The 24,262-nt window shown below is 52.6% G+C and overlaps 3 protein-coding genes across 3 annotated transcripts; all 3 read left to right on the top strand.

The window, feature by feature from the left end:
- Positions 1-14,725: 14,725 nt before the first annotated feature.
- Positions 14,726-15,214, top strand: PRM2 (protamine 2). The gene is made up of 2 exons (XM_040230501.1): positions 14,726-14,960; positions 15,165-15,214. Exons 1-2 carry the CDS (start codon positions 14,726-14,728, stop codon positions 15,212-15,214), a joined length of 285 nt encoding a protein of 94 aa, XP_040086435.1.
- A 1,491-nt stretch (positions 15,215-16,705) lies between these two features.
- Positions 16,706-16,984, top strand: PRM3 (protamine 3). The gene has a single exon (XM_040230486.1). The coding sequence runs from the start codon at positions 16,706-16,708 to the stop codon at positions 16,982-16,984; it is 279 nt and encodes a 92-aa protein (XP_040086420.1).
- Positions 16,985-22,635: 5,651 nt separating this feature from the next.
- Positions 22,636-23,943, top strand: TNP2 (transition protein 2). The gene is given in 4 exon segments (XM_040266454.1): positions 22,636-22,825; positions 22,828-22,889; positions 22,891-23,014; positions 23,927-23,943. Coding segments are annotated over 4 exon segments (393 nt in total).
- The last annotated feature ends 319 nt before the right edge of the window (positions 23,944-24,262 follow it).

The raw sequence follows: 24,262 nt of genomic DNA, 5'->3' as shown, positions 1-24,262 counted from the left end.
GTAGATGAGAACTCCCAGTACTTGCTGCACAATTATCTGTAAACCTAAAATCACTTACAATTTTTTTAAAAAGGCAATTCATTAGGAGAAATGAATTAACCTCCCAAATGAAATGTTTTGACGAATGTTTTAATGTTTATAATAGCTAGGACATGGAAGCAACCTACATGTCCATCAGCAGACGAATGGATAAGAAAGCTGTGGTACCTATACACAATTGAGTATTATTCAGCCATTAAAAAGAATACATCTGAATCAGTTCTAATGAGGTGGATGAAACTGGAGCCTGTTATACAGAGTGAAGTAAGCCAGAAAGTATGCTGCTGTAAACCAATACAGTATGCTGCTGCTGCTAAGTTGCGTCAGTCGTGTCCGACTCTGTGCGACCCCACAGACGGCAGCCCAACAGGCTCCTCTGTCTCTGGGATTCTCCAGGCAAGAATACTGGAGTGGGTTGCCATTTCCTTCTCCAATGCATGAAAGTGAAAAGTGAAAGTGATGTTGCTCAGTGTCCGACTTTTAGCGACCCCGTGGACCACAGCCTACCAGGCTCCTCCATCCATGGGATTCTCCAGGCAAGAGTACTGGAGTGGGGTGCCATTTCCTTCTCCGAAAGATTTCCTGCTGCCGCTGCTGCTAAGTCGCTTCAGTCGTGTCTGACTCTGTGCGACCCCATAGACGGCAGCCCACCCGGCTCCTGCATCCCTGGGATTCTCCAGGCAAGATACTAAGGCATAATTATGGAATTTAGGAAGATGGTAACGATAACCCTGTATGCGAGACAGCAAAAGAGACGCAGATGTACAGAACGGTCTCTTGGACTCTGTGGGAGAGGGAGAGGGTGGGATGGTTTGGGAGAATGGCATTGAAACATGTATATTATTATACGTGAAACGAATTGCCAGTCCAAGTTCGATGCATGATACAGGATGCTCGGGGCTGGTGCACTGGGATGACCCAGAGGGATGGGATGGGGAGGGAGGTGGGAGGGGGGTTCAGGATGGGGAACACATGTACATACCTGATGGATTCATGTCAATGTATGGCAAAACAAATACAATATTGTAAAGTAATTAGCCTCCAATTAAAATAAATAAATTTATATTAAAAAAAAAAAAAGGCAAAGCAGCTCTCAGTAACACGTGAAGCCTACCCTGCAGGTGAGTATTCTGGGAGCAGGCAGACTGCCAACATAACAATGCTGTAAGCTCGAAGTCAGCGCCCCGCGCTCCTCGGCCTCCCTGCCCAGAGTGCTGAGACTGGCTCTGATGCTGGCCAGCGGGGCTGCGATGAACTGTCACCTAGTCTGTGTCCCTCTGTGAGAGCTCGCGGCTCATCACCATGGGCTGAACTTTCCAAACACAGGAGCCACAAGCCCCAGGTGGCAGGTGGGCCCCTAAAACATGGCTTGCCTGAACCGAGGTGTGTCGTGAGAGGGCAGTCTACCCAGACTTGGTACAGAGAGAGGAAGGAAAAGCCAGCGTTTCTGTACTGACAGCTGCCATCGCCCCTCCCTCCGCCGGTGCCCCTCCTCCACGTGGCTTCCAGGACACTCAGTTCAGTTCAGTTCAGTCACTCAGTCGTGTCCAACTCCGCGACCCCATGAATCACAGCACGCCAGGCCTCCCTGTCCATCACCAACTCCCAGAGTTCACTCAAACTCACGTCCATCGAGTCGGTGATGCCATCCAGCCGTCTCATCCTCTGTCGTCCCCTTCTCTTCCTGCCCCCAACCCCTCCCAGCATCAGAGTCTTTTCCAATGAGTAACTCTTCACATGAGGGGGCCAAAGTACTGGAGTTTCAGCTTTAACATCATTTCTTCCAAAGAACACTCAGGACTGATCTCCTTTAGAATGGACTGGTTAGATCTCCTTGCAGTCCAAGGGACTCTCAAGAGTCTTCTCCAACACCAGAGTTCAAAGGCATCAGTTCTTCGGTGCTCAGCTTTCTTCACAGTCCAACTCTCACATCCATACATGACTACTGGAAAAACCATAGCCTTGACTAGATGGACCTTTGTTCAGCCCCCCGAAACTGCAAGGCCCCAGGCCCAGTGCTGGGGACTGTCTTCGTCTCCATCTCCGCTCACCCCTGTGATGCTCACAGTGGGAGCCCTGAGATGTCCAAATCCCCAAACCCATGAACGTGTTACCTTATGTGGCAAAAGGATTTTGCAAATATGCTGAGATTAAGGATCTTGAGATGGGGTGATTATCCTGGAGTGTCCAGGTGGGCCCAGTGCAATCACGAGCGACCGGAAAAGGCAAGGGGCAGGAGGGCCAGGGTCGGGGGCGGTTGAGGAAGGAAGGCAGGGGCACTGTGGCCAGAAGCTGCAAGAGGTGAGGGGACAGGCTCTCCCTGGGGCCTCCAGAGAGGACCGTGGCCCTGGGGACACCTTGATTCTACTCCCAGAACACCAGTTCTGGAATGCTGACTTGCAGAACTGTGGAGACAATAAATTTGTGCTGTTTTGTGCTGTAGTTTGTGATACGATGTCACAGCAGCAATAGGAAACTGAGACAGTGAAATGACCCAGTCTTGTAAGTTAAATGCGCAAGATGCCCAAATATATCACCTTCAGCCCAGACATCAGGCTCAGATATTGAACTGCCCACTCAATACCTCCTTGGAGTTGTCTGAATTCTGGACCTTTCCCCCAGGCCTTCGCATTGCCTGTTCCATCTCAGTTGATGGCAACTTGGTCCCTTCTGGGTGCTCATGCCAAAAGCCTCAGCACCATCCTTGACTCTTTACTTTTTTCTAAAAAAGATTAATTAAGTAATTTATCAATTATTTGTGGCTGTGCTGGGCCTTTGTGGTGTGCATGGGCTTTTTCTGGCTGTGGCAAGCAGAGGCCACTCTCTAGTTGTGGTGCACGGGATTCTCATTGCGGTGGCTTCTCTTATATGGATCACATGCTCTAGAAAGCATGGGCTCAGGAGTTGCAGCACACGGGCTTAGCTGCCCTGTAGCACGTGGAATCTTCCCGGACCAGGGATTGCATCTGGGTCCCCTGTACTGGCTGTCGGATTCTTAACCACTGGACCACCAGGGAAGTTCTTCTTCTTTCTCTCTTGCTCCCCTCATTCAGGCTGCTAGTAAGTCCTGTTGGCTCCATCTTCAAAACCGAGCCAGAATCTAACCCCTCCTCATCAAGCCCACTGCTACCACCCTGGTCTGAGCCACCGTCGCCTCTTCTCTGTGTGATAGATACAGCCTCTTTACTGGGCCCTCTGCTTCCACCCTTTCCCCACCCTGGCCCTTCTCAACACAGCAGCAGCACAAGGGGTCCCCTGAGTCAGAGAATGTCATATCTGTGGTCTCCATCTCATTCAGAGTAAAAGCCAAATCCTTAGCATGGCCAAGAAAGCCATCTATAACGTGGTACCCCTCCCCCACCTCTATGATTTTGCCTCCCCTAACCCCTGACCTCTCTCTGCTGCATCCACCTCAACCTCCTGACTGTTCCTTGAACACAGTGGGTACAGCCTCATCCTGGGGCCTTTGCACGGGGTGGTCCTTCTGCCTGAGACATGCTTCCCTGATATCCACATCATTGACTCCCTCCTTGCCTTCAGGATTTGCTCAAATGTCACCTCATCAACAAGGCCTGCCCTGATCACCCTAAACCGCTGCTCATCCCAACCAGCCCCAGCTGGTCCAGCCATCCTCATCCTGCTCTACAGCATACTCAACAACTTACTTATTTATCATACTTCTTGCTCCATTGCCTCTATTAGAATATCAACTCCATGAGGGCAGGGATCTTTGTTTTGTTTACTGTGGGTAGAACAGTGCTCACCATAAAGGGCATTCAATAACTATCAACTGGATAAAATTATAAAAGGAGGTGTCAGGATAAAGGCTAAAAATTCTAAAACCACTCTACATGCATGCTGGAGTTCAATGTGAGAAAATGGATGGTAGATTTCTAGAAGCCAGGTTTCCCATTGTTGGGTGAGAAGTTATAACTAAGCAAGGGGAGGAGCCTAGAATGATCCACGTGGTGGTGGATCAGAGCTGGAGACATCAGGGTGAACTTACCTTTAACAGTGATACAGACGGCTACACACAGAAATCTGTATAGATTTGTATTCACACACAGGGGCTTCCCTGGTGGTGCAGTGGTAAGGAATCCGCCTGCCAGTGCAGGAGACACAGGAATGCAGGTTCAATCCTGGGTTGGGAAGATCCCCTGGGGAAGGGAATGGCAACCCACTCCAGTATTTTTGCCTGGGAAATCCCATGGGAAGAGGAGCCTGGTGGGCTACAGTCCAAGGGGTCGCAAAGAGTTGGACACGGCTGCGTGACTGAGCACACACACATACATATACACAGGTTATTACACACAAGTATGTTTCCCAGAGGGCTAAAAGGAACAACACCCCATAGCAACAAGCACATCCAGCATCCAGTCTTTGATCTCTAAAGCCATCTTCCAATGAAAGGAACTAGGGTTCCTTGGAGAAATGGTTGATTTCTAGGTAAAGAACCTGATGCTGGGAAAGATTGGAGGCAGGAGGAGAAGGGGACAACAGAAGATGAGATGGTTGGATGGCATCACTGACTCCGATGGTCATGAGTTTGAGCAAGCTCCAGGAGTTGGTGACGGACAGGGAAGGCTGGCATGCTGCAGTCTATGGGGTCACAAAGAGTTGGACACCACTGAGCGACTAAACTGAACTGAGGTCTAAAACGGGAAATATACAAGATGGGCCTGGGGTATCTAATAGAGCCAGAAAGTAAGGAGGTGCTCAGAAACTCACAATGGTAGGGCACATCAAAGGGACACAGGGGCCAGCTGAAGAGCTAATGGCCAAAATGGGAACAACTTGAGCAATACGATAAAGCACAGTATGAATTATAACCCACAGTATGTAATGCCCATAAGTCTATACTGATGTAAAGTAGGATTGAAATAAAGACGTGAGGGAGCACGGACAAATCTCTAGGGCAGAAGCATTTCAAAGACTTTATGCACATACTCTGCCCTCAAGGAGGTGGGGCATAACTTCCCAGCCCTTGCACAGAGTGACTTCCTTCCGCATAATATTGTATATACAGTAGTGAAGAAATCTGACACGCAGTGCCTCAGTGGTGATCAAGGGACACTTCAACCACGGCAGGTCGGCTCGAGAGCACATGCCCTGGTTCAGACGTGAGAAGAACGACCCTTTCCCTCTGTGATCTTCCTCCTCCAAACACATAATCTGCAGTCTAGTCATAAGAACATCAGACAAACCCTAACTGAGGGGCCTTCTGCAAAATACCTGACCAGTGCTCCGCAGAACTGTCACAGTCATCAAAGACAAGTGAAGTGTGAGAAACCAGCACAGCCCAGAGGAGCCCAAGCAGACATGATGATTAAATGGGATCCTGGAACAGAAAAGGGATGTGAAGGAAAAACTAAGGGAATATGAATAAGGCCTAGACTTTAGTTAATAATAATGCATCAAAATTGGTTCATTAATTGTGACAGACGCACCATCCCAAACACGACGTTAATAACAAGGAAAACTGGATGATACCCTGAACTGGATCCTGGAACAAAAATGGGCATTTGTGGAAAAACTGGTGATATCCAAATAGAGTCTGGAGTTGGTTAATAGTAACATTACAACACTGGTGTTTATAAGATGACATGAGATGTTAACAATGGGGGAAACTGGGTGAGAAGTAGATGGGAACTCTTTGCAACTAACTTTTCAACTTTTTCCAAAAGAAAAGTGTACTAAAAAAAAGAAAAATAACCTGGCAATTAAATAGGTTCCTGGTACATGGCAGTTGCTCAGGGAACAAGCTAACGGGTATTATGATTTTCCTTTATTTTTTTTCCCATGATGGAAATAACTCACTAAGTATCCAGCAATGTCAATAGCCCCTAGACTGGTAAAAGATTCCAAACAATACAAAAATGGGTAAAACAGAAAGTGAAACCTTCCGTGATTTCACTCCCCACTGCTAAGTCAATATATTATATTCTGGACTTTTCCCTATGCATTTGGGAACATTAAAAAATTTTTGCAGACAAAGGGTGATGCCCTGCATTTTGATACAATGTGGACTCCCTTTCATATCAGGGCACATAGCTCTAGTTACAGTTCTTTATTTTTTAATTTTATTTTGGAGTACAGTTGAATAACATCGTGGTGTTAGTTTCAGGTGCACAGGAAAGTGATTAAGTTATACAGATACATGTATCTGGGCTTCCCAGGTGGCTCAATGGTGAAGAATCTGTGTGCCAGTGCAGCAGACACAGGAGACGTGGGGTCAATCCCTGGGTCTGGAAGATCCCCAGGAGTAGGAAATGGCACCCCACTCCAGAATTCTTGCTTGGAAAATTCCACAGACAGAGGAGCCTTGTGGGCTACAGTCCATGGGGTCGCAAAGTATCAGACACGACTGAACAGTTAAGCACGCAAGCATACATGTATCTGTCCTTTTCCAAATTCTTTTCCCATCTAGGTTATTACCGAGTCCTGAGCCGAGTTCCCTGTGTTATACAGTAGGTCCTTATTGGCTATCTATTTTAAATAGAGGAGGGTGCATATGTCCATCCCAAGCTCCCAGTCTATCCCTCCCCCTTATCTCCCCTGCTGCTGCTGCTGCCGCCAAGTCACTTCAGTCGTGCCCGACTCTTCGTGACCCCATGGACTGCAGCCCACCAGGCTCCTCCATCCATGGGATTTTGTAACCATAAATTCATTCTCTAGGTCTGTGAGTCTGTTTCTGTTTTGTAAGTAAGCTCATTTGTATCTTTTTCTTTAATATTCCACATATAAGCAATATCACATGATATTTGCCTTTCTCTGTCTGACTTCATTTAGTATGTTAATCTCCAGGTCCATTGCAGGTTGCTGTAAATGGCAATATTTTATATACACAAGGGACTATTACTCAGCCATTAAAAAGAATGAAGTGCAGTGTTCTGAATGGCTGTGATATGGATGCAACAATGGACTGTTTCCTTAAGATGAACAGTCGGGCACCGTCAGTTTTCTTCCCACAGGGTGCTCAAGCGAGCATCTTCCCACAGGGTGCTCAAGCGAGCACCTTCCCACACACACCTTCATGGCCGCGTGTGGGAATTCCCGCGCGCAGGACAGAACCCTGGCTGCAAAGTGGTGAGTGTGGTGGCGCCTTTACAGCACTGCCTTCCTACTGTTGACCTTTTCTCATTACCCCGAGAATTAACGGCCTGACTCCACACTTCTCAAAGGCAGAAGGCCGCATGAAGCCCCTACCTCTCTCTCCATCTCTTTGATGACATCTCCCCTTGATCAAGGTGGCTGTGGGTGGCCACTGTGACATCACGGATGTGTGTGGAGGGGGAGTGGGGAGGACAGGACACACCATGTGACTGACCAACCAGGGCCTCAGGGGACAGAACTGGATGTCCTTCTGAGACTCGGCGTGTGTTTGAGATGGCAGGAGTCTTGGAGGTTTCTCAGCCTGGGGCCAGCCCAGCAGAACTGGGGCAGTGGGCAGGGAGAGGGTGCTGACATTTCAAAAGTCATACTATCAATCCATGATCTTATATTTAGAAAATGACAATAAAAGAGCCTGATCATACAGAGCGTCCCTTTATTGTTCAGTTCTTCCGCAAATATTTGGATGTCTTTTATGTACTGATTACTCTCAGTGCTGGGACGACCTCAGTGAACAAAATTAAGTCCCTGCATCCACAGAACTTGTATTCTCCTTGGAGACAAGTAATAAAGCAATCACTATGAGTTAGTGGCAAGTGTTGCATTATTTAAGGTGAATAGCTGGCTGCGAGAGCCCACAAATCCCAGCATTCCTGGCGGCCCCTGCAAGTCCCCTGGTTCTGGAGCTGGCCAAATGCCCCGTCCTGGAGCTCCGAGGGCTGCCTCTTACTGGGACCTCTCCCCTACCTCTCTGATGACCTGATTCACAGTCATCTCCTCCACTAAACTCTAAGGCTGAGAACTGCATCCTCCTCTGTAGCCACAGGGACTTCCTTTTAGTTCCATGCTTTTCCCTGTCGCCCTGCAGAGACCTGAACCCAATGGGCCACTCCTGTGTGGTGGCCTCAGCCAAGCCTCAGTCCGCCTGCCTGCTCCATGGAGCAGCCGCCTCAGACCTCCCTGGGGTACGAGTTCCCCACCAGCTGCTCTGGGTCCCTCCCGGCTGTGGCAGTGATCGACAGCCCCTTTCGCAGCATGACATTGCTGGGAAGTGGCAGCCGTGGACTTGGCCTCCAGGCCTTCCTTGTGGCCCATGGGTCGCGTGACAGACTCACGGATGTGGTGGGAACAGAAGCGCAGAGTATTACTCTGGGCCCAGGCAGTTAGGCGGCAGAGGAGCCTTCCCTGCCCACCCCTCCTCTGAATGTGGACGCCTGGGATGTGCTTGGAGCCCCATGTCTGAGGAGGCCTGCCTCCCTGAGTGGCCACGTGGTACAGGGCCACTCACCCCCTCCCAGCTGGGACACCCACACAGGACAGACGTCGGGAGAGCGGCTCCTTTGTCTCACTGAGATCTCAGCTCCGATGTCACCTCCTCAAGAAGTCCTGTCCCCAGGCCCCTAAAGTAATATCAGCCTAGTCTATGCACACCTGTAATAAACTTCAAAGTCTTCTGTTCATTTGTTTGTTCCCTTGAATAATATTGTCTGTCCCAACTAGGAGGTGAGCTTCTTGGAGGCAAGAACCTCTCTTGCTCGTGTGGTATTCCCACTGCCTACAAGAGTGCTGGCACACAGTAGGTGGTCAATAAAAACCCCGGTGATGGAGGGACCTGTTCTGTATGACTCGGATGCCTCATCTGGTTGTTTTACAGCAGACATTAACATGACATTGGAAAGCAATTATCCTCTAATTAAAAATAAATATCCTATGATCAACCACTATGGAAAAGAATATTTAAAGAAAAGAATGTATATATGCATAACTGAATCACTTTGCTGTACAACAGGAGTTAACGTTGTAAAGCATCTATACTTCAATAAAAAAAATAAAAAACTAAAAAAAAAAATTCCTCATCTGCAAAACCGGGTAAATACCCCTCTCTGTCATCTCATGCGGGTCCTTTAAGACTTATCTTCAAAAAGTACTCAGTGCTACAGGACAGACTGTGACGATCTTAAGTCTGTCTAGACATGAACCAGTTAGTGAGAATTTAGTGCTTACTGCCTACCTGCCAGGGGCAGCTCTCTTAGAACTTATTGGATTATAGCTTCAGATTCATGGTTTTCCCACCTTGTTGTGGACCCACCTGGGTCCTAGAAGTTTTTGGCTGTACCCCCTCTGGGGTACTAACTATCCACTGGCCCCTTTCTCCTTCCTAAGAACCCCAGCTTTATCCTGAGGGGCAGAGTGCTGTTGCCATCAGGCAAATGATCAGAAGAAGTTGCTGGTAGAGGTGTCTGGGAAAGTTCTTTATAGCGTGCGTTATGACTCCTTTGGCCCACCCCCCTTTTTCTTCACTCCTTCTTGGATGGTAGGTACAGCTGAATTTTCAGCAGGGCTGAGGTTGGCCCTTAATGTGCCTTTGTGAGCTGTCTAATTAGAAAAAAGACAGCTCCCATGGGCAGAAGCTTACCTCTGGGTGCTGGGCCTGGCCTGTACCATTCAATCCCTTTGGCTGAGAGCTTTGAGAAGCACACAAACTGCACAGCCATCCTTGGTGCCCATGATTTTGGACTATGAGGCAACCTTGAGGATGGAAAGCACTTCCTTGGGGCAGAGGTGAAAGATAAAAGAAGTCTAGGCCCTTGATAAGGGTGGAGCCCTTATACCAGCCGCGGAAGGCCTCCTTTTCCTTTTGTGTTTCGGAAGAATTATCTTCATAACTTATTTTGAAATAACTTCAAAGTTAGGGAAAAGTCACAAGAACCATACAAAGAACTTTCTTTCACCCAGACTGGTTGATTGTTAATATTCTATTCCATTTACTCTCCTCTTTTGCCCTCCCTCCCTCTCTGCCTCCCTCCCCTCCTCTCCCTCTTCTTTTATGTAGACATGCAGCCCTTGTTACTGTTCTTTTTCTGAATCACTCAAGAGTAGCTGGCAAACATAATACCCATTATCCCCAAATCCTTGTCGTGTAGATCCCCAAAGAGGAGACTCGAACCACCATCCAAATCACCTCTGATTTCCTCCTTTTTATTAATTTTTATGGGAGTATAATTGACTTACAATGTTGTGTTAGTTTCAGGCGTACAGCAAGGTGAATCCATTATATATATACATATATCCACTCTTTTTAAGATTCTTTCCCATTTAGGCCACCACAGAGCACTGAGTAGAGTCTCCTTTGCTACACAGTAGATTCTCATTAGGTATCTATTTTGTACGTAGCAGTGTATCCATGTTAACTCTGACTTCTTAAATGAAACAAAACTATGCCAAAGTCTTCCCTTGTAGCTCAGTTGGTCAAGAATCTGCCTACAGTGCAGGAGACTCAGGTTCGATTCCCAGGTCAGGAAGATCCCCTGGAGAAGGAACTAGCAACCCATTCCAGTATTCTTGCCTGGAGAATCCCATGGACAGAGGAGCCTGGCAGGCTACAGTCCATGGGGTCGCAAGAGTTGGACACGACTTGGCAACTAAACCACCACCACATGCCAAAGACACTTATTTTGGTTTCCTGCTATGAGTAACTAAATCAAATTCTGTTACCTTCCTTATCTGTCATGCCCACCCTTCCCCCGCGCTCTCTGCTCCGTCCCCCTTGGCCTCCCTTTGATTTCTTACACCTTCCAAGCAACTTTCAGCCTCAGAACTTTTTTTTTCAACCAGTTGAGGTAAAATTCACATCATGTAAAATCCAGCATACTAAAAAAGTGAAAATTCAGTGGCAATGAGAACATTCACCATGTTGGGTAACTGTCATCACTTTCTGGGTCCAAGACATATTTATTCACACCAAAAGGAGCCCCTGCACCACTTATGGAGCAGCCGCTCCTGTTCCACCCGCTTCTGGGCAACCACCAACCCGTTCCTGCATCAGCGGCTTTCCCTCAGTGGCCATTTCACTAATGGAATCACACATGCGCTGCCTCAGGACTTAGCAGCAGCTGATCCCTCTTCCCAGATGCTCTTCCCTCCTCCCACTCCAATCGCCTTCCTTAGGAGGCCTTCCTGGGCCCTCTCCTGAGGTCAAGTCCCCCCAGCATAACTTTCTCATAAAAGCTCAAAGTTTCTCTCTCGAGCATTTTTTTCACAATTGCTGTGCATGGTAACTTCACTGGGTTTCTCTGGTGGCTCAGATGGTAAAGAATCTGCCTACAATGCAGGAGACCCCGGTTTGACCTCTGGGGTGGGAAGATCCCCTGGAGGAGGGCACGGGCAACCCACTCCAATATTCTCAGCTGGAGCACTCCGTGGACAGAGCCGCCTGGTGGGCTACATACAATCTGTGGGGTTGCAGTTCATGTTCTCTACATTAAGAGTGTGAAGTTTATTAGGCAGGAACATGTCTGACTTGTTTACCACTATTTGTCAGGGCCTCGCCAGAACCTGGCATACACTGTAAACTGACTGAGTGGATGAGTGAGTGTGTCCTTACAAAGAAAAAGTCACCTCGTTCCCCTTTACAGAATTCCTCCTTTACAGAGGAGGAGGCATGGAGAGCTGGACTTCACAGCTGGGTTCGGGCTGCTCATGAGGTCTTGGACTAGCTTGGCAGGAACCGTCATGACTCCTCCACACCCCCCTCCCCATTGCATGATGTGATGTGGTCTAATTCATATGCATTAATGACCTGGGGGGTCATTAATTAATGTGGAGGGGCCCCTGCCCCCCCCACATCACAGCAACCCCCAAATCACAGCCCCACCCACGCACACCACAGCCCCACCCTCCCTCACCAAGCGCCTCCCACATGCCCATATATGGGCATGATGTGGGCAGCTCTGACCTTGGTCTGTGAGGTCTGGGTCTCTGTGACCTCACAATGACCAGGGCCCTGCCCGGGTCTATATAAGAGGCCGGGGAGTCGGCCCCTGTCATAGCCCACAAATTCCACCTGCTCACAGGTTGGCTGGCTCATCCAAGGCGGTATCCCCTGCTCTGAGCATCCAGGCCGAATCCACCCAGCACCATGGCCAGATACCGATGCTGCCTCACCCATAGCGGGAGCAGATGCCGCCGCCGCCGCCGAAGAAGATGTCGCAGACGAAGGAGGCGCTTTGGTCGGAGGCGCAGGAGGGGAGGTGAAGAGGGCCCACCCTTGGGGGCAGGGGCCCGGGAACTGGGGCAGGGCTGGGGGTTCGGGCTGTGCTGAAGCGTCCTCTTGCCCTTTGGTTCTCCACAGTGTGCTGCCGCCGCTACACTGTCGTAAGGTGTACAAGACAGTAACCACACAGTAGCAAGACCATTGCACTCCTGCCTGAAAGATTACCAGCCTTCAAGACCCTCTTGCCACATCTTGAACATGCCACCGTTCCAATGACATGAACAGGAGCCTGCTAACGAACAATGCCACCTGTCAATAAATGTTGAAAGACATTATTCCACTCTTTGGCTCTTTGCTTTGAGGGACTCGAGGTGGGGGGGGGTAAAGAGGGGGTTGGGGATGCTGGGGGTTGGTTCATGCTGGATCTTGTTCCAAACTCAACTACCCCCAAGTCACAACCCAAACCTGCCTCCCAGTCCCCAGTCCTTTAGAGACCCCTTTCCAGTGGGGACGGGAGCTGTGCTGGTTTATGGACACATCCCTCCCCAGTTCTGTGCTCATTGGCTTTCTACTGACAGCTTGAGATGGGCCACAGAAACTGGCAAATGCTTCCACTAGGGCTTGCTTGCTGTCCACCTCCCTGAGAGCCAAGAACCATTTCCCAGCTCAAGCTTGATTCACCAGCCATGGATACATCCTACCAATCCCTAAGGTGCCGGATGTTGAGGCTTCCCATTGTTTAAAAAGTTGATGTCTCTGGGTACAGTGAGTACTTGTCCAGTGGTTAAGCTAAGCTATCATTTAATCAGGTACAATATCCTCATCCCGGGTGGACGAAACAAAAGTAACTCGCTCCACTCAACCGTATGATTCTCAGATGTGAAGGTGATTCATGAGACACTGCGGTCTCCTGGGTGCAGAACTGTCAGGTCATTAACACGAGAGTGCGGGTCACCAGCTCAAGGCACAGCAATTTGGCACAGGGCGTTTTATCAGTGACCAGAACTCTGACCCAGTTGCCTAATGACAGGGCCACAGAAACATCGTGGCCCAACCTCCATCTGTGAGCAGCATGGAGCATAAGTACTGGGCATTCGCCACTCCCAAGCCTCACACCCAATCTGCAAGGCAGTGTTGATGGTCCCGTCTTGGCAGGTGAGGCCACTGAGCCAGGAGATGAACTCGCTTCCATGGCCTAACCACTCGATTGGTTTCGTAGCCAGTCAGAAAGATGCTGGTGGGAGGGCTGAACGTGGACCCCCCCTGGGTAGGCTTTTTACAAGTAGATCAAGGGCCAGTGGTGGAGATGCTGACTTAGCAGGGTCTCGGGGTAAGGCCTGGGCATGCATATTTTGAGCAAGTGCCCTGGGGGAGTACTAAGAAGGATAGGAGTCCTCAAAAGTTTCCTATCACCGTTGTAAATAAATCACCACAAATTTCATAGCTTATAACACATTTATTGTCTTACATACATGGGCCTTATGGGGCTAAAACTCAAGGTCCGAGCAGGTTCTGAAGGTTTTCAGAAGCATAAGAACCTTGTCTTTCCCAGCTCCTTGCCAGCAACTGCATTCCTTGACTCAGGACCCCTGCCTCCATCTTCAGAGCCACTGGCTTAGCACCATCAGATCTCTTCCTGTGACCCTCCCGCCTCCCTCTTCCACCTTATAAGGATCCACGTGGTTTTGCAGAACCCACACTGAGCCCACCCAGATAATCTAGGATGACCGTTCCGTCTCCTTAAGTCACTCTTAAGAAAGTCCCTTCTGCATGTCTGCTCACACTCGGGGTCGAGGGTGTGAGGGCATTCGTCTGCCTGCCGCGCCCTCCCCGCAGCTGCTATGGTTCTGATTCTGGATTTTCATGGCTCATCCAAGCACTGGCAGAGGCTCAGCAGGAGGCCAGGGGTGGAGGGAAGATGGGCACATTTTTGGGAGAGGGAAGCGTGTGCCCCAGGCTGGGGAGCGGGTGGAGGGCTGAGGGCACATGGACTCTGAAGCCTGGCCTTGGCTCCTTATCTGCAGGCACCATAAGCAAGTAAGTCACTTAACCTCTTCCTGCCTCATTTAAGGAGTGAATGTATGGAATTTGTGGAATTCCTGGCACAGAGTGAGCATAAGATAACCCTGTGGACAGATAAGCCCCCATCCCAGCCCCCGAGAGGCCACAGCACTGGCTGCAAAGGCAGCAAGGAAGCTTCAGGAGCAGCCGCATGTGGACCCCCAGGGGGAGGGGCAGGGTGAGGGCTTGGATCCAGACGAGGAGGCTGGCCCTCATCTTCAGAGGGTTTGTCCCCTGGTTTCGAGGCACGGGGGACACGTTTTACAGGGTGAGGAGTTGGCAGCCCGCGCCCTATGCTGCCTTCACAGAAGGGGCCCAGGTGGGGACAATGGTGGGGTGGGGCCGCCAAGTCACAGTGGGGGGGGCCCCTTTATATACAAGTCCCCGCCGAGGGCTCTGGACAGACCCAACCAACACTATTAACAGCAAGAACAGGGGGCAGGCCTCAGCCTTCTCCCCCAGTACCCCCAAGGCCAGCTGCTGCCTCAGCCCGAGTCGCCCACCTGTGACCCCTCCAGCACGATGGTCCGATGCTGCGTGAAGAATCCGACTGAAAGTCCACCCAGGCAGCAGGGCTCCGGGCAGCAGGGCGAGATGGAGAGCCCGGATCAGGCGCGGGAGCTGACGCCAGAGGACATCCCGGTCCACGGGAGGACTCACAGAGGCCGCTACCACTACAGACACAGGAGCCACACGCGGCGGCGCCCCTGCCGAAGGCGCCGGAGAAGGGCCTGCAGGCACAGGAGGCACCGCAGAGGTGTGGCAGGGCCCCCCTGCGCTCCCATCCCAGGCACCCCCCAGGCCTCCAGGCCAGGGCTCAGGTGGGCAGCGGGCGGCTCCTGCAGCTCTGGGGCCCCACCCTGTCTGAAAGCCCCCTCATCCTGCGGCCCCACCCCACCCCGCCAGCCCCCACCACCCCAGATTCCCTAGAGGGCCCCGTAACTGGAACTTTTTCCAAAAGGCTGCCGAAGGATGAAGAGGAGGAGGAGGAGATGCGGAAGGCAGCTCTAAGCTTCCCTGGGCCCACCAGAAAGAGTCACCTGCCAGGAAGCCCCTCGCCAGACCACAGCACATCCCCCTTGGAGCCCACGAGATCTTGAGTAAAATGAGCAAAAGTCATCTGCCAAATAAAGCTTGAGATAAGAAACCTGCTAGCTTGTCAGGGTCTCTTTTGCATGAAGGCACAAACACATGGCTTCTATTCCCCACGGGATCAGGGGAGGGGGAAGCGGCCGGGGCAGGGGGCTCATCCCCCAGGGCTGTGTGCTGGTGTGTTCCCCTGTGAGTCTGGGGGCGTCTGGTCACCTGCAGCCATCAGGACGCCCAAAGCCATAATTCCACCTAGACCTTCCCGTTTCGGGTCAACTCCCCAGCCACCTGAAGAGCCTGAAAGGGCACTGGGCGGCGAGGGCAAATGGGAACTGAGACAAGATGGGAAGCAGGTCTGGCTGCTCCAGCAAGAACAAGGCTGGCGCTGGGAGGGGGAACGGAAGGCCAAAGGCAGAACTGGGTGAAGCAGCGTGGGTCACTAGAGTTCGGAGATGGGACCCTCATCCAGGACAGAGTCCGTTCCTTCCTGCTCTGAGCTTCTGACAGCTGCTTATAACCTTTGGAGTCCCTCTGCTGTGGCCACATCTCCAGTCTCCGCTCCCTGTGCGAAATCTCTCAGCCTCCCTCTAACAGGGACACTTATGGTTGCATTCGGGGGCCGACCCAGATAACCCAGGGTAATCTCAGAATCCTGGGAGGGCCCTTATTCAGCTGACCACAGCCACTAAGGGTTTGGGACAAGATCTCAATTATGGATCATGTCGGAGAACGAATTCCCAGTGCTCAGAAATGACCAAGGAGACTTAATCCCCTTCCTGGCTGAACCTGGGCTGGACGGACACGTGTAGCTAGAGAGACTGGTGACTCCAAGGGCTTATGAGCCGCTGCCTTTAAAGGGTGACTTTGGAGAACAGCAAAGAGTAGGGTTTCTTTAGTTTCTTTTGTTTTAATCGTAAAAAACATGCGATTTAGGTATGTCTGTGAAGGCACCACCCGGGTCAAGAAACCAGACACTTCCAGGCCCCTGGGAAGGTTCCCTCCAGGCTGCCTTTCATCCCATACTGTAACCAGCTCTCTCGGGGTGGGCACTTCTGGGGTGTGGGGAGGAGTCTTGTGTGCTCTCCTGCTTGTGGAAATTCTATCCCCAACTCTCACCCCAGCTCAAATGGGGGGACCCCTGCCAGGGCAAACAAGGCCGGATGGAGGCGGCAACACAGCAGGGTGAGGCTGCCTGGCTGGGCCTGCCGTCTCGCCTCAGCCTTGCCCTGTGGCTGGCTGGGCCTCGGCGGGGCAGCTGGCGGCCCGGGTTGAGTGGAGTGTCGGCTCAGACTCAGGTCACCAAGGGCTGGAGGCTCCGGGGCGGGGGCCCCTTTGTGATGTCAGCGCCCTGCCTACCACCCTCAGCGGCCCCTCTGTACCCCTCCCAGTCCAGAGAGGCAGCTGAGGAGGGTGATGGGTTCCCGCTGTGCCAAGCTGGGCACGGGCCACGGCCGGGGCCACGAATCCTCCATGAAGAAGCTCGTGGCCTGCGTGAGCCAGGATAACTTCTCCTTGTCGTCGGAGGGCGAGGAGGAGGAGGAGGGTGAAGAGGAGGAGGAGGAGGGCGAAGAGGAGGAGCTCCCGGTGCAGGGCAAGCTGCTGCTGATGGAGGCCGGGCAGCAGGAGGAAGGGGCCGAAGATGCCGACTCGGAGGTCCAGCAGAGCCCCGAGCCCAAGCAGACGCGCTCCTGACCTGCGACGTGGCTGGGGAAGAGGAGCCGCCGCTGTTCCAGAGAGGAGGAGAACTTTCAGAAAAGAGTGAATAAAGAGTCTCCAAGGAATCCTCCTCCTCCTGTGTGTCCTTGCCCCGCCACCACCCCCGACCCATGTCTGGTAGCGTGTGTGTGTGTGAGGGGTGTATGTGCAGGGAGGTTGGGGAGCAGTGACCCCTGTCCCTGAACCCCGGCCAGAAGTCCTCGAAAGGCCCACTCCCTGAGACCTCTCAGCTGCTGTCCCCTGCTGAGAGGGGTGGAGCACGTGGTATCCTGGGTGCATCCCACCTCCAGGGAGGACGCCGCGCCAAGTCTGAGCACCCAGTGGGACAGCGTCATCTCCCTCGGCACACACCCACTGCCTTTCTAACCGTGGACAGTATTTTTGGGGGGGAAGGGGAGTGGTGGTTGTGTCCCGAGGCATGTGGCATCTTAGTTCCCTGACCAGGGGTCGAACCCCTCCTCCCTGCCCGCTGCAGTGGAAGCGCAGAGTCTTAACTGCGGGGCCGGGGAAGACCCTGGAGAGTCCCAGAGCACGGCCGGTTTCCATGCGCCCGCTGCGTGACACAGGCACGTCCCTGTCTGCCTGTTGACGCTAGTGACCCACAGGCCGGCAGGTCGGGAGAGGTGACTGAGATGCTGGGGAGGCGCTGGGCCTGGCACGCAGCGAGTGTCTCCTCCAAGACGGGCACTGCAGCTGGAGCCATGGGGCCCCGCCTGCCTCACGGCCCCTGGTTTCGGGCGACAGAGCAGGGGGAGGCGTCTGAGTCCTTCTTCGCCACTGGCTCTGCTGCCATCCTCACGCTCAAGGGGACCGTTGGAACCCCTTCGAGAGGCTCGCTTCTGCCTTGCTTGAGGGGTCCCACTGTGGGACAGAGCCGATGCCCTCACTAGGGCAGTGGGCAAAGGAAGCCCAGAGGAAGCCAGAAGGGACAGAGACCCAGATCTGGGTCCCTCAGGCTGGCCTTCCTTAGAAGCATCGGAGTACGCCTGTTGCCCCTCCTGGCAGTGGCTCCCTTAACCCTTTTCCTTCCAATAGAAATAGCAAACATGATCTCCACCCTCCACCCTCCACAGCCCCCAAGCACCAGTCTGGTGGGCCACTGAGAAGGATTCTAATTAGGGCTGCTGGGAGGGGTGGGGAGGTGGTATCTCCGGGGACGATGTGAGAGGTAAGGAGAGGTCCTGGGCTCCACAGAGAGTGGAGGTCACCGTCACTGAGGCCTGGAGGCAGAGCAGGGCCGGGGAGGCTGGAGGGGGCGGCCCTGCTGTCTGACTATCCATCCCCGCCCCAACCAAGCAACATGGTCAGCAGCTCCGTCCTTCTGTCCATAGCTCACAGGTCCACCCGCCCATTCACCTGCCCAGTAAACATTCATGAAGTCCCTGCTGTATGCCTGGCACTGTGCCAGTCACTGTGGGCCCCAAGATTAATAAACCACAGTCTCTCTCCCACCCTGATAGCTCAATTGGTAAAGAATTCGCCAGCAATGCGGAAGACCTGGATTCGATCCCTGGGTTGGGAAGATCCCCTGGAGAAGGGAAAGGCTGCCCATTGCAGTATTCTGGCCTGGAGAATCCCATGGACTGTATAGACCATGGGGTCGCAAAGAGTTGGACATGATTGAGCGACTTTCACTTCACTCTGTCCCACCAGGCACTCGAGGGTGGGGAAGTGGGCAGTCAGCGTGGAAGAGTGGGTGGAGGGGGGTGGAGAGGGACGGGACACCTAGACAGTCTTCACAGCATGGTCCCCAGCCAGCCCTGAGCCCACACAAGGCAGTGGCGTTAGAACAGGGCCGCTCTGACCAGGGCAGCAGGCAGAGGGCAGCGGTTCTCCCAAATAGTCCTGGGGCCTGGCTAGGCGAGGCCAGGGTTTGGGCCTAATGGCTTTGACTGAATCACCCCCACCCCCCTCCTTTCTGGAAAAGGGGGAGCCAGCACTGTGCTCATATCATCCTGCTCTGACCTTGAAGGGGGCGATGTTGGCCTGGCTTCTGGAATGGACAGAGCCTGCCGAGGAAGAGGGCTGGGGGCAGGAGGAGTTGGGGAGGGGCACTGCCTGCGGAAGGTAGGATTAGATCATTAGCTCAGTGACCTCCTAGGGTTTCGATGTGCTGTGTTCTCATCCTACAGCTGGTTTGGTAATGATCTGCAAGTCCCGGAGAGCAACAGCACAGCTCTGCCTGACGCTCTCATTAAAATCTATGCAGCCAAGCTCGGCGCTTTGTAGCAGCCGGCCTTGCGAAGCTTCTTCAGCTCGGGGGGCTGGGGACCCAGTCAGCCGAGAGGCCCTCTGGGCTCTACTTATGCATATGTGCACCAAAAAAAAAAAAAAAAGCTTCTTTAAACCCAGAGCCCTTTAAGATGATAAAGGACCCTGTGCAGGTAATTGTGTGTCTTTGGAATCCTGTAATTGTAGAATGCCGTTTAGTGATTATTTAAACTGGGCTGAGGCTGGTGAGGGTGTGGAGCAGTGGCCCCTAAGGACTCTGGGGGCTGAAGGCAAGGAGCTGCCTCCCTTCCCTGTTCGGCCCAGCCCAGGGGACCTGCCCCCATTCCTGTGGCCCAGAGGCCCAGCTTCCAGTCGGCAGTGTCAGGAGTGACTTGGGGCTCTGCCTTGGTTGTGAGATGAGTACATTCCAAAGGAGCAGCCATGGGGAGGGGGCAAGCTCAGTGATCCCTTGGAGGCTCAGAGCAGCTGGCCTGAGCTCCAGCTCGCCTCCAACGGAAGCTCGCGCGCCCCTCAGAAACGACCCTGGCCAATGTCACCGCAGAGCCGAGGCGGTGTTGTCAGGGCTAATGTGAAATCTCTTCCCGTGGCGCCGATCCTCCGGCTCTGCAGTGCCAGCTCGGACAGATTGAGGTCTCTGTGGCTTTGGTGACCCTGCTTAAGCATTCCCACCGTGTCCCAGCTCTGCTCTCTGCCTGCCTCCCAGTGCAGCCCCCCCTCACCTGCTTGGGGAGGAGGGCAGTGCCCCAAGGCTAGGGGCTTTTGCTCAGGAGAGTTGTCAGGCTTCCTGGGCTCATCAGGCTTTGAGCTCTACCGGGGTCCAGCTGACCTGGGATACCAGGTGTTGCCCAGAGATGCACCTCATCCCGTGCCTCTGGAAGGGCTAGGGAGCAATTTTGTTATTGTATTAACTTTACTCAGTTAACTCATTTGAGAAACTAACCAGTTTTTACTTTCTGTCTAGAATGATGTATGTGTAGGAGAGTGAGCCATAACGCTCCCAAAGTGCCTTGTTTTCTCTGATATAAATATATTTATAAGGACCTGGTCCGGTGGATTATTCTTGGGTGTGTTTGCCACATGAAGATGTTAGGGACTGGGCTTATATGTCGTGGGGTACAGTCTGAAGATGAGGCCCCTTCCCCTGAAGATGGGACAGGAGCTGCAACTGAGATCTGAGCAGTGGGGCTGAGCCAGACCCCTGAAGTGACCCTTTCCTCTTTCCCCTGCTGCTCTCAGGTCCTCAGAAGAGAAGGACACTCAGTTTTTCAGTCCTGTGCCTCCAAGCCTGGGCTCACATGAGTCCTGCCGGGTCCATGTGTGTGGCATGTTAGCACCCAAAGTGACCTGAGGATTCTGTGTAATTGTTTTATGTATACTTCCCGAATACATAAAAGCCAACATTTAAAAAAAAAAAAAAAAAAAAAAGGGGGGCTCGCGCCCCCTTAATCCCCATGGAGGCCTCAGTGACCACAAGGCTGGCCTGGAGGCGGCCAAGCCTGAGTCTGAATCCTGGCTCTGCCACTGACTAGCTGTGGGGTTCTGGGCTGGTCATTCAACCTCTCTGAGCCTGCTCCCCCTTTGCAAACTGTAATGTTAGTTCCTCAGGGCTGCTGTAACAAGTGATCAAAAACCTGGCAGCTTAAAATATATCCTTTCGCCTTCCAGAGGCCAGAAGTCTGAAATCAAGGAGTTCTCTGGGCCACAGGCCCTGGCGGCCCCAGGGCAGCCTCCCTCTCCTTGTCCAGCCTACGGGGTCCCCATGGCTCATGGCTGCAGGGCTCTAGTCTGGGCCTCTGCCTTCCCGGGGCCCCTTCTCCCTGAGCCTTCTCTTTGTTTTCTTATAAAGACATTGGCCTTTGGATTTAGGGTGCACTTGGATAATCCAGGATGCTCTGAATATCCTTAATTACATCTACAAAGAGGCTTTTCCAAATATAGTGATTGACAGCTTCCAGGGATTGGGACGTGGACACATCTTTTGGGGGACTCTGTTCAGCCCAGTCCGAAGGTCACTAAGACTCAGGGACAAAGCCACCTAGAAGAGGTGGGGCCCGGAGCCCAGCCATATCGGAAGTGTTCCCTAAAGGAGGGTGATTTTCACCATGTGATCTGACACATTTATGAAGAAATAAACTACAGTAAAAGCAGATGCTAGCAAAGCTGTGTGTGAGCAACAGACGTGGGCTGGGGGTTCTGCTAGGGGGAGGGGAGTTAGAGATGGAGGGAGTCTCCCGAGGTTGAGCTGTAGGGAGAGTTGAGGGCCAAGAGCTGAGACCAAGCGATGACCGAGGTGGGGGAGGCGTGGGTGGCTGTGGAGAGAAAGGGACGAAGGAGCTCTGACCAGGCTGTGCGCGCGTGCACGCACAGGGTGGGCTTTCTTCCCCAGGGGCTGGGAGGTCAGAGCAGGGGTGCACACTCAGCCGTGCTAGTGGCGGGGGGAGGGGAGCGGAGGCGGCAGGCGGGACGCAGATGGTTTTCAAGGGCCTCCAGAGGTTTGAAAGGTGTCTCAGGCTCACAAGAATGCCAGGAAGGAAGGGGTGACAGCCCTTTGTCCAACAGGGAAACCAGGCCTCAGAACAACCGACCCAAGACAGGATATCAGAACAGAGTGGGCTTTGAACCCGACTCTGGATTTCCCAGCTTTATATCCTGCTGGGGAGGCGGGCTTGTCAGGCAGGCCCCAGGACCACTGTGGGTCCCTTTGGTTACTTTTTTTTTGGTTTTATTCATTTATTAACCAGTTTATTTTTAACTGAAGGATAACCCCTTTACAGTATTGTGTTGGTTTCTGCCATACATCCACACCTTTGGTCACTCTTACTCTCCACCTGGCAAGACCCCTGACCGCCATCCGGGTGGCGGTCGTCTGCCTTGCTGACCGCCCACCCAGCCCCACTCTACTGGGGTCAGGGCTGGGCGCCTGGATTCCAGCCTGGCTGCGTGGAGCCAGAACAAGACTGGGCATGCTTGGACACGCTTATTGAGTGTTCTCACTGTGGGCTGGCCTAGGAGTGGGTAGGTGTCCCTATCCCCCGTTCTACAGAAGCAGGGACACTGGGACTAGAGAGGTGGATGCCTAGGGTGAGGAGATCAGAAGGAAAAGCAGCAGCAGGCCCAGCGGGTGGGCCCAGCTCCACCCGGCCTGAGGGGCTGCTCTCAACCCACAGACACGCCCTTTGAAAGCTGCCCCACCCTGCATGTTAGGATGAGGGCAGAGGGCTTTGTTCCCCGTTGGGCCACATCTGTTACACACCCTGCTATGGCCGGTGCCATCACAATCGAGCCCAACTATATAACCAGGGGCTGCCAGGGCCTCTGTGAAGCTGGGTCTGCCAGAAGAGGAGGAGGTGGCGGCGTCTCCTGCCCCTCTAAGCGAGGCCGCCGCCCCCCCGCCCATGGACACCAAGACACAGAGCCTTCCCAACACCCACACCCAGCCCCACAGCAACTCTCGGCCGCAAAGCCACGCCTGCAACCAGTGCGGCTGTAGCCACTGCCAGAGCCGCGGCCGCAGCCGGAGCTGCCGCAGCCGCAGCCAGAACTCGAGCCGGCGCCCGAGGGGCCACCGCAGCCCCGCTGGCCACCAGGTCTCAGGCGCCAGCCCTCCTCTGAGGCGCCACAGATACACCATGCACTCCTACCAGGGTCCCTCGCGGGCCGTTACCCACTCTTGCAGCCACTCCAAGAACAGAAAGAACTTGGAGGGAAAGGTGATCAAGAGAAAGCAGGTCAAGAGGAGCAAGCAGGTGTACAAAAGAAAGAGGCAGAGCTCAGGTACCTGTCAAGCCGGTGGCCTTTCACAGGACTCTCCCAGAGAAGGGGGGTGCAGCCCAGCGGGGCTGTAGAGGCGTTGAGGTGAAGGCTGCCTCCGCCAAGTCAGAGCACAGAGGACCCACAGGCAAGGGTTAAGAGGGAGAGGGAACTATGGCAGTTGTATATATACGATGCGTTGATGGAATAGCTCTTTAATTGGATGGGTTGATTGGAAGGCTGGACAAATGGTGGATTAGCTAGGTGGAAGCATGGAGAGGTGAATAACGCTGCAGATGAATAATTAGGAGGTCTGTTAGATAGGGAGCGGGTAGAAGGGTTAGATGGTTGCTTGAGTGGACGGGTAAGAAGGATGAGGGGAAGGAATGAATGAGTGACTAAGTGACTGAGAATCAGAAGGGATGTGATTAAATTTCTAGATTGGGCTGATGCACTGGGAGGGTGAATGGTTGGCTGGGCAGATGGTTGAATGAATAAGGGTATGAACACAATTGGATATCTGGAGGCATGAATATTGAGAGATATGAATTGGTTAAATAAATAATGGTGGTCTAGGTGGGTGGAGGATCAGTTGGTGGATGGATAAATGAACTGATAGATGAACTGACTGGACGGCGAACTAGCTGAATGGACTAACTGGACCAGTGAATGAAAGACAGTGGGATTGGTGGACTGGACATGGTTTAAAGAATGAAATGAATGTCGGACTGGGTTGAATTCATGGGTGCATGATAATGGATTCATGGGAATCCATTCTTGGATGGATTCTCAAGTCAAAAGGACCCTGATGCCTGTCAGTTCTAGCCATGCCCCATATCTGATTACACATGAGCATCCAAAAACCCAAAGGAGAAGGTTAAGTGACCTTAGGAAGCACTGTTATTAAGGGCTCCCTTTCCCATTTCTATCCCTTAGGACGCAAGTACAACTGAGATGACACCCCATGGTTTGTTCCTGTGTCGGTTTCGTCCAGATAAGAAACACCATCACACGTGGAATGCTAGAAGGAAGAAGCAAACTTTGCAGGAACATGTTACTACAGTGATTCTATGCGACATTGATTAAAGCTTGTACATCGGATGACTCATCCTTGAGTCGTTTCATTAACTGTGTCATGTTTTGGCAGGCCTGGTTGGAAGCACAAAGCAGGGAAGAGATTGGGTAGGGATGGGATCTCATAAAAATGTAAGGCATCAGTCCTCACGTGGAGCAGGAATGAATGGGAGGTAAACACACTAAGAAGCCTTTGGC

This window comes from Oryx dammah, unplaced genomic scaffold, assembly GCF_014754425.2.
Source record: "Oryx dammah isolate SB20612 unplaced genomic scaffold, SCBI_Odam_1.1 HiC_scaffold_2, whole genome shotgun sequence".
Classification (NCBI taxonomy): domain Eukaryota; kingdom Metazoa; phylum Chordata; class Mammalia; order Artiodactyla; family Bovidae; genus Oryx; species Oryx dammah.
This window is presented reverse-complemented; position numbering and strand designations above follow the sequence as displayed.